Source organism: Heloderma suspectum, chromosome 3 (genome assembly GCF_057233095.1).
Source record: "Heloderma suspectum isolate Gila_16-S chromosome 3, 16-S_ref, whole genome shotgun sequence".
NCBI classification, from domain to species: domain Eukaryota; kingdom Metazoa; phylum Chordata; class Lepidosauria; order Squamata; family Helodermatidae; genus Heloderma; species Heloderma suspectum.
In genome coordinates, this window is record NC_139460.1 from 315007006 (window position 1) to 315019709 (window position 12704).

Below are 12704 nucleotides of genomic sequence, written 5' to 3' on the forward strand. Positions count from 1 at the left end.
TGCCCCCAGTGGCTTCATATAGAGGTTAAATAGCATGAGGGACAAGATGGTACCTGGCAGCACCCCACAGCATAATTGCCAGGGAGCTGAGGCACAATCCTTGCAAGTCGGAGAGGAAGTACTATAGCACAGTGCCTCCAGTTCCCGACTCTCAGAGACTATCCAAAAGAATACCGTGGTCAATGTTCACATTATTTTATTTATAGATGAAGAGTAAGAGGTCTTTGGATTGGCCAAGTTAGGTAAAAATACTTACCTATAAATACCTCTATGGTCCTTGCTTGGTCAACAGAACAGACCCCTGCCTTTTTGTCCTGGGATCTTTGCTCAGAAGTTCCAGAATCATCTTGCTCCTGAATTCTCTGCCCAGGTCCTACCTTTCCACCCTTCCACTCTTTTTAAAAAAAAAACACATGCACAGCCAAAATTAAGAAAATATGTACATGGTTTTGTGTTTAAAATAATGCTGCTTTGGATGAGTGAGATAACTTCACTGTCCTTGTTTCCCTCTTATTTTTTGAGAGCAGGAAGTGGATGTACGTGTCCTCCTGTTCACTCTCATTTCTCCACATATGACGATTCAAGGTGGCTGTCTTTTGTTCCTTCATGTTGCTTTGCAGGGGCAGAGAAAAGAGAGTTGAACAGTGCGCGTTGAGTGCTGATGGGAACTTAGCTCCCCATGGCTGTTCTCCCTGCCAAATAAGACATTTACCCTTCCTTCTTCTGCTCTGGGGCTTGCCCTCTGCATGTCTCTTGGTCTTCCTGCGGCAGCTCTGCCCTCCAGCCCATTCGCCTAAGAGAGTGAGATGTGTCCCAGATGAGCTGGGCCGAACTGGCAGTTCTCCATAGTTGCTGCAGTTATTTCTCTCTTCTCTAGTTAATGCAATATTTGGTCACTTGTCAGCAGCCTGGAAGTGTGCTAAACCCAGTGTTAAGGGTGGGACTGGGGGCATCCCAGTTTTCCCCATGTGTCCCTGCCTGTTTGCTAAAAGCATCTTCAGATACTCTTCTCTGGGTGCCCACAATGGTGCAATGGGTGGTTGCCAGGGAAAGAGCCTTTTCTGTAGTGGTCCCCTGTCTGTGGAATGCCCTTCCTAAGGAGATCCACCTGGCAACGTCACTGTATATATTTAGATGCCAGATTAACACCATCTTCTTTCAGCAGGCATTTAACTTCTAATCTGTAGCTCAGATTATTAACTTTACTGCTGCCTCGTCAATATTTTCAGTGTTTTAATATTTTGATATTTTTAGTGTTGTTTTTATTGTTTTGGTTGTTGTTTGCCACTTGCCCTCTCGCCTGCTTACCTTTCTAGAGTCGTAATTACCCTTTGGCAAGCAGCCTAGTTGCAATTTGCGCCTCCACATCCACACCATAAAATAGCTTCTGTTGCTGTTGTAGTGATGCTCTTGTGAGTCCCTTTTTCTGGCCGTTTAAAAAAGCGGGACTATGTTTCTTGTTTGCAAGGGCCAAGTATCATGTTAAGGCCAAGCAAAAGAGGTAATTTGTATATACAGCCACTACAGCACTGTGCTCTTTTTCCTCTTGAGAAAGCAGAGTAGCACTGTGACAGCTTCCTGCCCCACTTTCACCAGAAATGGAGCAACTACTACAATGCTGTATTTTTGGAAATACAGAGCAGTGTTAATGGGGGCCGCCAATCCTGACTTTAACTGGCTAAGATAAAACCATGGGCTCCTTCACACTGAGCTTTTATCCTGGGATTGAGATTGCTCCTTCACAGAAATTTGCTGGCTCTTTACATGATGCCATGACCCTCCAGGGCATCTCCTACACTAAATGCCCTTTGTTCTGTTTTTAAATAGATTGCAGATAATGAGCTATCAGATTACCCCATTGGGTTCGGTGTGGCTTCAGTTTCCTCCATGCAAAGAGGAAAAGCTGCAAGAAGACGAGCGAGATCTATGAAAGATAATGGAAGGCTCAGATATGGGGAGGAGGGAAGGGGAGGACCGAAAGGAAGTGCATGTAAAAGGAGTCAGTTGTGATCCTGCATTTAAAAGGGAAGCAGAAAGCCCCATTTTACATGTAGGATTTGAGGCTGGTGTAGAGATACCCTCCCCTTCATGGATCGCTGCGTTGTTGTGGCGAAGGGGCTTGCGTAACTCAGTGAAGCCATAAGCTATGCCGTGCAGGGCCACCCAAGACGGACAGGTCATGGCAGAGAGTTCTGACAAAATGTGGTCCACTGAAGAAGGAAATGGCAACCCACTCCAGTATTCTTGCCAAGAAAACCCCATGGAACGTATCAGAAGGCTAAGAGATATGACGCCGGAAGATGAGCCCCTCAGGTCGGAAGGTGTCCAATATACTACTGGGGAAGAGCAGAGGGTATTTCCAAGTAGTGCCAGAAAGAGTGAAGCGGCTGGGCCAAAGCCGAAAGGACACTCAGCTGTGGATGTGTCTTGTGGTGAAAAGAAAATCCAATGCTGTAAAGAACAATATTGTTTAGGAACCTGGAATGTCAGATCAATGAATCAAGGTAAGCTGGAGGTGGTCAAACATGAGATGGCAAGATTGAACATTGACATCTTGGGAATCAGCGAACTAAAATGGACAGGCATGGGCGAATTTAATTCAGGTGACCATCATATCTACTACTGTGGGCAAGAATCCCTTAGAAGAAATGGAGTCGCACTCATAGTCAACAAAAGGGTGGGAAAAACAGTACTGGGGTACAATCTTAAAAACGATAGAATGATCTCAGTACGAATCCAAGGCAAACCATTCAACATCACAGTAATTCAAGTCTATGCCCCAACCACTGATGCTGAAGAAGCTGAGGTTGATCGGTTCTATGAAGACCTACAACACCTTCTAGAACTAACACCGAAAAAAGATGTCCTCTTCATCATAGGGGATTGGGATGCTAAAGTAGGAAGTCAAGAAATCACCGGGATAACAGGCAGGCATGGTCTTGGTGTACAAAATGAAGCAGGACAAAAGCTAATAGAGTTTTGCCAAGAGAACACGCTGATCATAGCAAACACTCTTTTCCAACAGCACAAGAAGCGACTCTGCACATGGACATCACCAGATGGTCAATATCGAAATCAGATTGATTATGTCCTTTGCAGCCAAAGATGGAGAAGCTCTATACAGTCAGTCAAAACAAGACCTGGAGCTGACTGTGGCTCAGATCATGAGCTTCTTGTTGCAAAATTTCAGCTTAAATTGAAGAACGTAGGGAAAACCACTAAACCATTCAGGTATGACCTCAATCATATCTCTTATGAATATACAGTGGAGGTGAGGAATAGATTTCAGGGATTAGACCTGATAGACAGAGCGCCTGAGGAACTATGGATGGAGGTCCGTAACATTGTTCAGGAGGCAGCAACGAAATCCATCCCAAAGAAAAAGAAATGCAAGAAAGCCAAGTGGCTGTCTGATGAGGCTTTACAAGTAGCTGAGGAAAGAAGGGAAGTGAAAAGCAAGGGAGAAAGGGGAAGATATATCCAACTGAATGCAGAGTTCCAGAGAATAGCAAGGAGAGACAAGAAGGCCTTCTTAAATGAACAATGCAAAGAAATCAAGGAAAACAACAGAATGGGAAAGACTATAGATCTCTTCAAGAAAATCGGAGATCTCAAGGGAACGTTTTGTGCAAAGACAGCCAAAATATTTTGGCCACCTAATGCGAATAGAAAACTCTCTGGAAAAGACCCTGATGCTGGGAAAGACTGAAGGCAAAAGGAGAAGGGGACGACAGAGGATGAGATGGCTAGATAGCATCACCGATGCAATGAATATGAACTTGAGCACACTCCGGGAGAGAGCGCAGGACAGGAAGGCCTGGCGTGCTATGGTCCATGGGGTCACGAAGAGTCGGACACGACTGAACGACTGAACAACAACAACAACAACAACAACAAGAGATACCCTATGAGTGTTCTGGCAGAGGGTAGAAATTAGTATGTGTGTGGGGGGGGGGTAGGTGGGGGGGAATAGGTTGGGAGGAGAAGAGTGCTGCTTTAGGGTTTTGGCACTAGCCTTTCTTGTTTCATGGAAATCTTTCCAGCAGGTTGCAAAGATATGTACCAATAGGCTTAGGTTGGGGACTGTTAACATGTCAGCAGGAACTACCAAGAATATGTACACTCTCCAGCCCTCTCTGACAATGGAGAGTCATGTAACTACTGTCCCAATGATGTTAGATTAAAGTTGGTTCAACTGTTATGATTCGTGTTCTTCTCTGCTACCCAGTAGGTTACATGAACAGAGCTGTTTGCATGCCGTAGATCCCTGATTCTTGCTCTCTACCACCATTTGAAATAAATAACACGGATTTATCAGATGTATATAAATTGCTTACTTTTCACAATTGTGCTTAATCTTGGTTTTGTGAGCCACTACAAAAAAGTACAGTGGGCCATAAATGAAGATCTCCATTGAACAAATTTGTGTGGAATAACAGATCCTTGTTTTTAATTTACTTACGGTTTTGTGACTAGACCATCATCTATTTGAATTAATGAAAAAAAAATGCGTCTGTTATTGCCTTTGCTCTCTGTCTAGCTAAACTTTTACTGGGATCCCAGCCTGCCTTACAATGAGTTTATGTAACTTGAAACATTGCATATTTCTGCCCTAACAGAAGTTGATCCACATGGCCTTTTGCCTTCCTTGTATGCCTTGTTCTCTGTAACTAGCATGCCAATTGTCAGTCTATATGGAGTGTTTGTTTATGCAGTCAGTTGTCCTGTGGTAACATCTACTACTGAACCTGTGTCAGATTTTGAGGGTCACTTCATACTTTGCAGAAATGATGTATCCTTGCGTTACTATAGTGTTGTGGCAACATCTATTCTGCCATTTTAGAAGGGAGCCATCTTTATGCAAACAGGCTAAAGATAAGCACATGGGAGCTGTGATGGATGGAGACTCTTGAGCAACATGTTTGAATACATGCGTCCCCCCCCTCTTCAGTTGAGAGTGAAAAGATGTTGTTGGCACTCAATGCGCAAAAGTCTCTGAGCTAGTTGGTCGTGCAGGACACCTGGGGCTGGGACGTACATGCTTGCACATGTCCCAGCCCCAATTTAGCCCTATGCGTGATGCAAGCAGCCCCAATTTGTTCGTTTGCATGTTCAAGATGTAAATTGGAGGTTGAAGGCGAGTCAGAAATAAATGGGGGCACTTGACCCCCCCCTTTTTTATCGTGGGAAAAGTGACTCTGAAAAGAATGGAAGGGAAGTTACTTCCAGCAACAGTGTTCCATCACAAAACACAATAACTTGGGAATAACTCAGGAGAGTTGCTGAGGTATGTGTAGCTGGAATTCCTTTTTTGGAGTTGCTGTGTCAGGGTAGAATTACAACAGGAAACCCCAGTATCTTGATAAAGAAAGCCTCGGTTTAGAGTGCTTCCAGGCGGAGGGCTCCTAAGAAAAAGATATGGTGCAACTATTCTGTCTTTTTTTTCCTTCTCAACAGGTTTTCTGTGGTAAGAAAAAAGACAGAAGTGGTGTGAAAACACTGGAGGGTTACAAATGGAAGATGGCATTGTCTGTTCAAATGAGGTGGTCAGGAGCATACTGAGGGATTAAACAGGGTAGCTTTTTTTTAAGCCTATGATCATAGTATAATTATTAGTCATGGTGACTTGGTAATGAGTAGGTTTCACCTTAATTGTGTAAAAACAATGAGGTGGTCAGTACCATCTTGAGGGATTAAACTAGTACCCTTTGTATGTGTGTGTGTGTGTGTGGGGGGGGGGGGATAGCCTATGACCCTTGTAAAATTATTACCCATGATGACTGTCAGTAATGAGCAGCTTTCTCCCCCCAAATAACTTAAACCTGATTTAAAAGACACATTTATTTAAATATGCCTGTATTTGCAAAGAACTGTGCTGACAGATAATGGTGAGGGGGAGTATTGTTTACACCAGGAATAGAGAGATGATCAATCAGTAATCAGTGTTAGATAACAGACTTCATGACAAAAATGTTGGTGTATAATATGGAGAAGACAGACCAAATCTCAGCCTCAATTTTATCCATAAGTGAAATAAAAAAACAAAGATTTTTTTTTTCATGCAGGATTTACAGATTTCCCACTGTCTGTTTTGCATCTTTTCAGTGATTTCCCCCTCAAATTATTTCAGTATATTCTGGAACTTTTCTGGTCAGTTTGAGCCCTTGGGCCCTAGTTGGCAAAAGGTGTGAATCTTATACCCCAGACTATGACCCTTTTGAGTATTATGTATTACTAAAAAGTGTCAGTTCATTTTCCAGTATTCTGACTTGCATGGAGAGCATCCTCTTCAGACAGTTGCCCTCCACAAATAGAGGGCAGTGGATTCAATGAAGGATAAGGCTGGGGATGGAGTCTTCTTCTTGTTGCGTGTTTGCCCTATTCAGGTATAGAATGCCTGAACAGGGTTTTAGGGGCTTGCCTCTTAGTTTGGATTTTTGTACTATTTTTTCTCCCCATGACTTGCATATACATGTGCATGTATTGTTTTTGAGTAACTGTTCAAGTGCTTTTGCTTAATCACAAGGTGCAGAGCTAACCTCAAATAGAACTTCACTTCTTTGAATACCTATATATGATAGCTGTGTAGCGTTGCAGAGACACACATGTGACTTAGTTGTTAAAGGTGGGGAGCATCTTTCAATGCCAAACATTGTACACTACAGTTTTGTTATTGCTGGTTTTGTGTGCATATCTTTCTTTTGAAAATGTGCCAGTTGCCATCATGTCTATCAATGCAGGTTTGCTAGAAGGTTTAGACTGCAGCCCTCCTGAGCTTTTGGAAGGATTGTAACAAAACACTTGGGTTTCTGACAACAAAAGTGTGATGCCCTGCGAGAGTCACTGTATTGGAGGATTGGCATCCATGACTTATGCTTCAAGAGATGTTGATCATGTCAACACTACAAATATACATTTTTTATACCAGTTCATCTGTCATAGATTTCCCTCACAGTATATAGTTTGGTGAGAGTACTAAGTTTTATCTGTTAGAGATCTTTAGCCCAACTAAGAGAACTATACTTACTGTGTTTTCTTGGGAAGAGCGAATTACTATTAAACCAGTTACAAAGTCTATGGGAGCCCTCCCCAACCTGGTGCCCTCCAGATGTGTTGACTGCAACTCCCATCATTCCTAGCTACTATAGAAGCACCAGGTGGGGGAAGGCTGGTTTATAGTATAGATATGCTCTGTGATTTCCCTGAAATGAACACTCTAGTCAACAGCTCAATCCAAGGTCTGGTGCTAATTGCATCAGCCTTTTCTGATATCTAGAGTGATTAGATGCAAAGGAGAAAAAGGCTCTGGTACCTCTAAGAACAGGTGGGAAGAAGAGAGAATGTTAGCAGGTGCAGCTTATTTGGACGAGATCCTGCAGCTGTTGAAATTTCCTCTTCTAACTATGTGTTAAAGCTCCAAACTCCCTTGCGTCTACACACCATTGAAAATATCCTTGGCTGTACTGTCAAGTAGGATTAATTATGATGTTATTAACACTTTAAAGTTGCCTTTACAATAGCCTTGGAAGGTGGGATAGAATCCAGTTCCAGATCCACACACTGGGTATAACAGCACACATTTTAAAGCAGAGTATCCATACCCAGGCTAATTCTGTGTTGGTCCCTTATTTTTTCTGAGCATGTGAGAGCAATTTTTTCTTGTAGTGACATGAGCTAGTAACCTTTCTTCTGCTGCTGCTTCTTTTTTATCTCTCCCCTTTTTCTTTCTTTCCAGAAGGTAACAGGGGCATCTGGTGGAGCTTTACCAAAAAGGAGAAACACCAAGCTATTTTTAGGTATTGTAAAGAGCCATTTTCACAACCTTCTTGTGACTAACCCAGGTGCATGCATGTTTTTTTTGTGTTTTGAATTTTCTTTTACACAGATTAAATATAATTTCTTTAGCTACTGGGAAAGAGGCCTCTTTTAATCTTTTTTAAAAAAATTAAGTTCCCATTATAAGCTTGCAACCCGTAGAGGGATTCCCATAATGCCTTGAGAAATTATTTGGAATACTGCCTTCCCTTTCTCTCTGCACCCATCTGTGCTCTAATAATGCTTTGCATGCGTTAATAAATGGACCCTTGAAGCCTCTCTTTGTGCCACTGAAGTTCTCAAGAAAAGTAATAGAACAACAGAGAGATTTAGGCTCCAAGGTCAGAGAGGAAGTTTGAAATCAAATTCCTGACTCTTGAATTGCCCTCTGCTTGCTTGACCACAAGGCTTTTATTCTCTCCGAATTATTTGTGAATTCACAAGGTTTTCTATCAAAAGGCTTGCTATTTTATTTTAGGAATATATTTATGTTTGCTTGGGGGGGGGTGACCCTGTATTTGGTTTACGTGTGCATTAATCTTGTTGAACTCAATGGGACTTCAGTGTGTGTAATTAAGTGCAGGTTGGCAGCTTCATTGTATATATATATATATGCATATTTGTGTGTGTGAAATATATTTAGGGTTAACCCTTTCTCTTAATGAGCTCCTTTTCCTTTTAAGAGGTAAACAGTTGAAAAGATGAGGTACCTGTAGATTGGGGAAAATCCTCATCCGTAGAGAGTTTGTTCAGGCAAGGGAGCTTTGGAAACTAGCAGAGTATGGGCCAGGGAGCTGAAGGAAGATGAACTGTACATACTAATTTGAACTAATGAGCGTCAGGAGCGCCCTAGCTGCCTCTTACAGTCCCCTCCAATAGCCAACTCAAGACACAGACGACAAGGATTCTTTCCAAGGCTTTATTCCTTTATTACTTAATGACTCTTAACAGATACTAATCACTAGTGACTAAGCAAGGAACTGCACTGGGGTAGATAGCAGAGTAGCCTAAGCTCCAGGTAAGGCAGTTGGTCCCCGTTTGAAGGAGAAGTGCGGGAAGACTCTGAACGTATGGGCTATGGAGAGATCCTCCCTCTTACCCTTGGGTCTTTGGGACGCGACTGTTGTTTTAGCGTCAGACGAGCAGAGCCCCTCCTTTTGGCACCCTCCATCTGTCGCCGCTCCCTGTGTCTGTGCCGAGTGTCCAGCAAGCCCCCCTCCAGCGCTGTCTTGCTGCCAGGGTCACTATCTCTCCCAGGAATGCTGGCAGGAGGAATCTCTGCCAGCTGCTGTGCTCGTGAGAGATGAGTGAGCTCCTCTCCCATGGATTGCTGTTCTTCCTCAGAATCAGAACTGCTCTGGGGCTCTATGGGCTCAGTTTCCACCCTGACAAGGAGGTTTTGTGTGTGCGTCTACAGATCTCTAGTGCATTAAAACACAACACAACAGCACAGTGCTTGAATTATGGTAGGGGAGGTAGGGGCCTGTTAATGAAATCCATAAGCCCCATCCTTTGACTCCCCCCCCACCATTAACCAAACTGTGTCCCCCATAGCTTTGTAAAAATAGTAGCTGGAGGGCCAGCACAAAAAAAAAGGGGCAGCCCCCCCCCCTTATAATTTGAGCATGGATACAGGGCAAGATAGCCAGTGGGAGGATGGCTGAATAGTTTTTAGTATGGATTGTAAGAATTAAAAAGTTTGAGGTGTTTTTGCTATGTTAGGCAAGTAGAGCCCCTTTTCAGAACCAAGAGATCATCTCTGTATTTCAGTATTGTGACGTTGAGGGAGTCTAACAGCACATTTGTGTGTGTGCCTTGAGTAGGACCTTGCTCTGTATCTCTTTCTTTCTTTCTTTATTTATTTATTTATTTATTTATATTTAGCACAATTCTACCCCTCCTTTCAATCTTACAAGAAGATACCCAAAGTGCCTTCCAAATTAAAATGAAATACAAAAACCATTATCAAAATTGCCGTTTAAAATCAGATTCAAATAAACTATGACGGTAACCGCTCCCTCCCTGCAAGCGTTCACATCTCCTACAGGCTTCATTTCCTTCTATCCGGAGCCCAACGTGGTCATGATCCCCTCTCCATTACTGGGATTCTGCTTTTCCTTGAGGAGAAGTGGCTCTGTGGTTGCCTAGCAACTAGAACTCGGTTTACTGCTTCCCTGGAGCTAACAAAATGGTTGACTGCGGCTGAAAATGCATCCTGGCAGTCAGCAGCATGGTCAAGGACAGCCCAGCGGAAATGTGTCAGGAAATCTCTGGCAAGCTTTGAGTTTGGCACAGCCTTTAAGGTTGCCATTAGGGACCAATTCTTCATCAGTCCAATGGGGGAATTGGCTCTGACTCAACTAACTTTTCCCTCATACTCCTCCAGTTTCTCCGTGTGGAGCCCTCCTAAATTTCTTTTTAACACGCCTGATTTAAATAGATTATTCCTAAAGGCTTGACTTTTTTTTCGTTGGTGATGACTGTTCTTATGCAGAGAAAGTGACGCATTAAGATCACAATGTCCTGGCTCTGCTTTATTGTTTCTGGACGGTCTCCTTCGTTCCCATTCTGGACGGTCTCCTTCGTTCCCAATTTTGCATGCTGCGTGAAGAAAATAACAGAGGCCCAAGTTGCTGGTTAGCTTTTTGTGCAGTCAGTACTGGAGGAGTTAAGCTCTCCCCCTTTCCCTTGGCTGAATCTGAACAATTGCTTAGTCTCCCGTTTGAGATACTTTGATCTGTGGAGTGTGACTCTTAAGAAAATTATGTGGTGGGCTAAATCATCCTCTGGCTTTCCTCATCACCCACTGCCCCCTTACTGTTTCCTTAATTCTCAGAATAAATTCTGGGAAGAAAACAGGTCTGAAGAGGGGTAACGGTAAAGCAAACTTTGTGAGCTAAGCAAAGCAAGTGAAATTTGTGGGGAAGAAGGCGGAATTACGAGACAACTACTAAAATGTCTTCCTTTTTTTTAAAAAACATTTGTTCACCCTAAGCCTCAGCTTACCTAATGTAGGCTAGCTACTCCCTAGTGCCCTTTTACCATCCTGTCATTGTCATTCACACTGATAAAGAGTGGTAGAAGGAAAAAGAGTGTGCAGCCATTATGTTCCCACAGCAGTTATTTGAAATTCCATTTCATGAAGGGCTTCTTTCTAAACATGGAGTCCAATCCTTGTTCTGTTTCACGCAGGGCCAAAGCAGACATAATGTTAAATGTTCTGTCTAGCAGCTATGCCTTTTTTTCCATGTGCCTACTCTAGAGTAAAAATGAAAAGAAGACATAGCTGCCCGACACACATCTAAAGTAATGTCTGTTTGGCCCTGCGGGAATAGGAAAATCCATCCTTTTCTCATTGATAACCAACCCAACTGTGAGTGCTAAAGGGGGCATCCCCTTCCCAGCCTGAGCATCTGCAATTCTGCAGCCCCCACCTTGGAGAAACATTCCCCCAGAGATGCCCTTTCCTCTTGCCATGGAATGATGTCTGAAATGTAACTGCCAAAGATGTAAACTGCCTCCTTTACACAGGTTTTTGCAGATTTGAACACTCTCTGCTCCCCCAACTCATCTAGTATACATCCCTATAAACTTAGGCAGTACTCTAGAGGAGGGAAAGAGATGAATGTTTGTGAATTAGAGGCCCCTAAGGGAGCACCAAAGTTTGTGGAGGGAAGGATGGGTGATATTTAGGACTGTGCACTGCTTTGGCCGGAAGCCTGAACTCCGAGCCGAAGCGGGGTGCTTCAGGCTGCTTCCGAGGTGAGGCTGAGGTGGCACGAAGTGGGTCGGTGCATTTCGGAGCAATCCAGAAGCCCAGATTAGATTTTGCAACTGTGATGGTATTTTTTGATTTTAGGAATTGAACTCAACCTATCCCTCAAAGGCTCAGGACAGATAACGATATTTAACACTCTGATCAGAGAGCCTGTGTAGTTCAGTAGTTAATGGGTTAGATTTGGGAATGTATTTTCACAACCATTGAGGGTAGCTGAGGGGAAAGCATTTTAGAGCGCAATTCTGTGCATGTTCCGGCAGAAGAAAGTCCTACAACTCCCATCATTCCCCAGCCAGCTATGCTGGGAGTTGTAGGACTTTCTTCTGTCTAAACATGCATAGGTTTGCACCCTTAAACTTTTATTTCTACCAGCTTCTACCACACCACCAGTGGTGGTGTCTCTCAGACACCTTCTGTGTTGCTCTAAAAACTGATACCTGTGTGTGGTGGTACATGAACATGCTGGCAGCCAGCATGTGCAGGTATTTCCTGTGGCTAGCATATGCTGAAGCTATTGTATGAGATAGGCCCTCAGTCCTGGTAAATCTTAAGCTTCTTATAATAACTTAAGCCATGGATTAATTGAGAGTGACTTGCCCAAGGCTACACAACCTCATTATCCCCATTTGTAAACTGGAGAACAGTAATGCCCTCTCTCATTCACAGGTTCACTTTCAAGTTACACGATGTAAGGTCTGGGAATTATTTTGTAGAAATAATCTTCAGTAATCAAATGTGACTATGGGTACTTGCTGGCAGATGGCTTCTAGTACTACCAATCAAAACATATTGTGCAGCTTTCCATCTTTCCCTCCTCAATTGATTTTTTTGTGGAAATAAAAACGGTGGAAGAAGCAGTGGGAAAATATAGGAGGGTTACAAATAGAAAATTGCATCATGTAGGTGCTCTTCCTCTGTAAAATTCCATGAATGAGGGTGATTGCCCCAGAAGTACCCTAGGAACATTTTGCATGGATTTTCTCTCCTTCCCTATTGCTATTTTATTTTGGGTTTGTAAGGCATATGCAGTTGCTTACTATTTCTCCTTGTAAAATAATACTTCAGAGCTCTGACTATAATGAACCATTCCCTAGTTAAAAATGTAGCAGAT

At 43.1% G+C, this 12704-nt stretch overlaps 1 protein-coding gene across 3 annotated transcripts in view; it reads left to right on the forward strand.

Moving 5' to 3' along the window:
* USP13 (ubiquitin specific peptidase 13) overlaps positions 1-12704 on the forward strand; it is a 144244-nt gene that overhangs the window by 34732 nt on the left and 96808 nt on the right. For 2 of the 3 annotated variants that reach the window (XM_084847557.1, XM_084847559.1), the window contains exon 3: positions 7736-7796. The exons of the other annotated variant lie outside the window; for it this stretch is intronic. In XM_084847557.1, coding sequence (XP_084703683.1) covers positions 7736-7796 — 61 coding nt within the window. The remainder of the gene's footprint in view (positions 1-7735; positions 7797-12704) is intronic. 3 annotated transcript variants of the gene reach the window in all.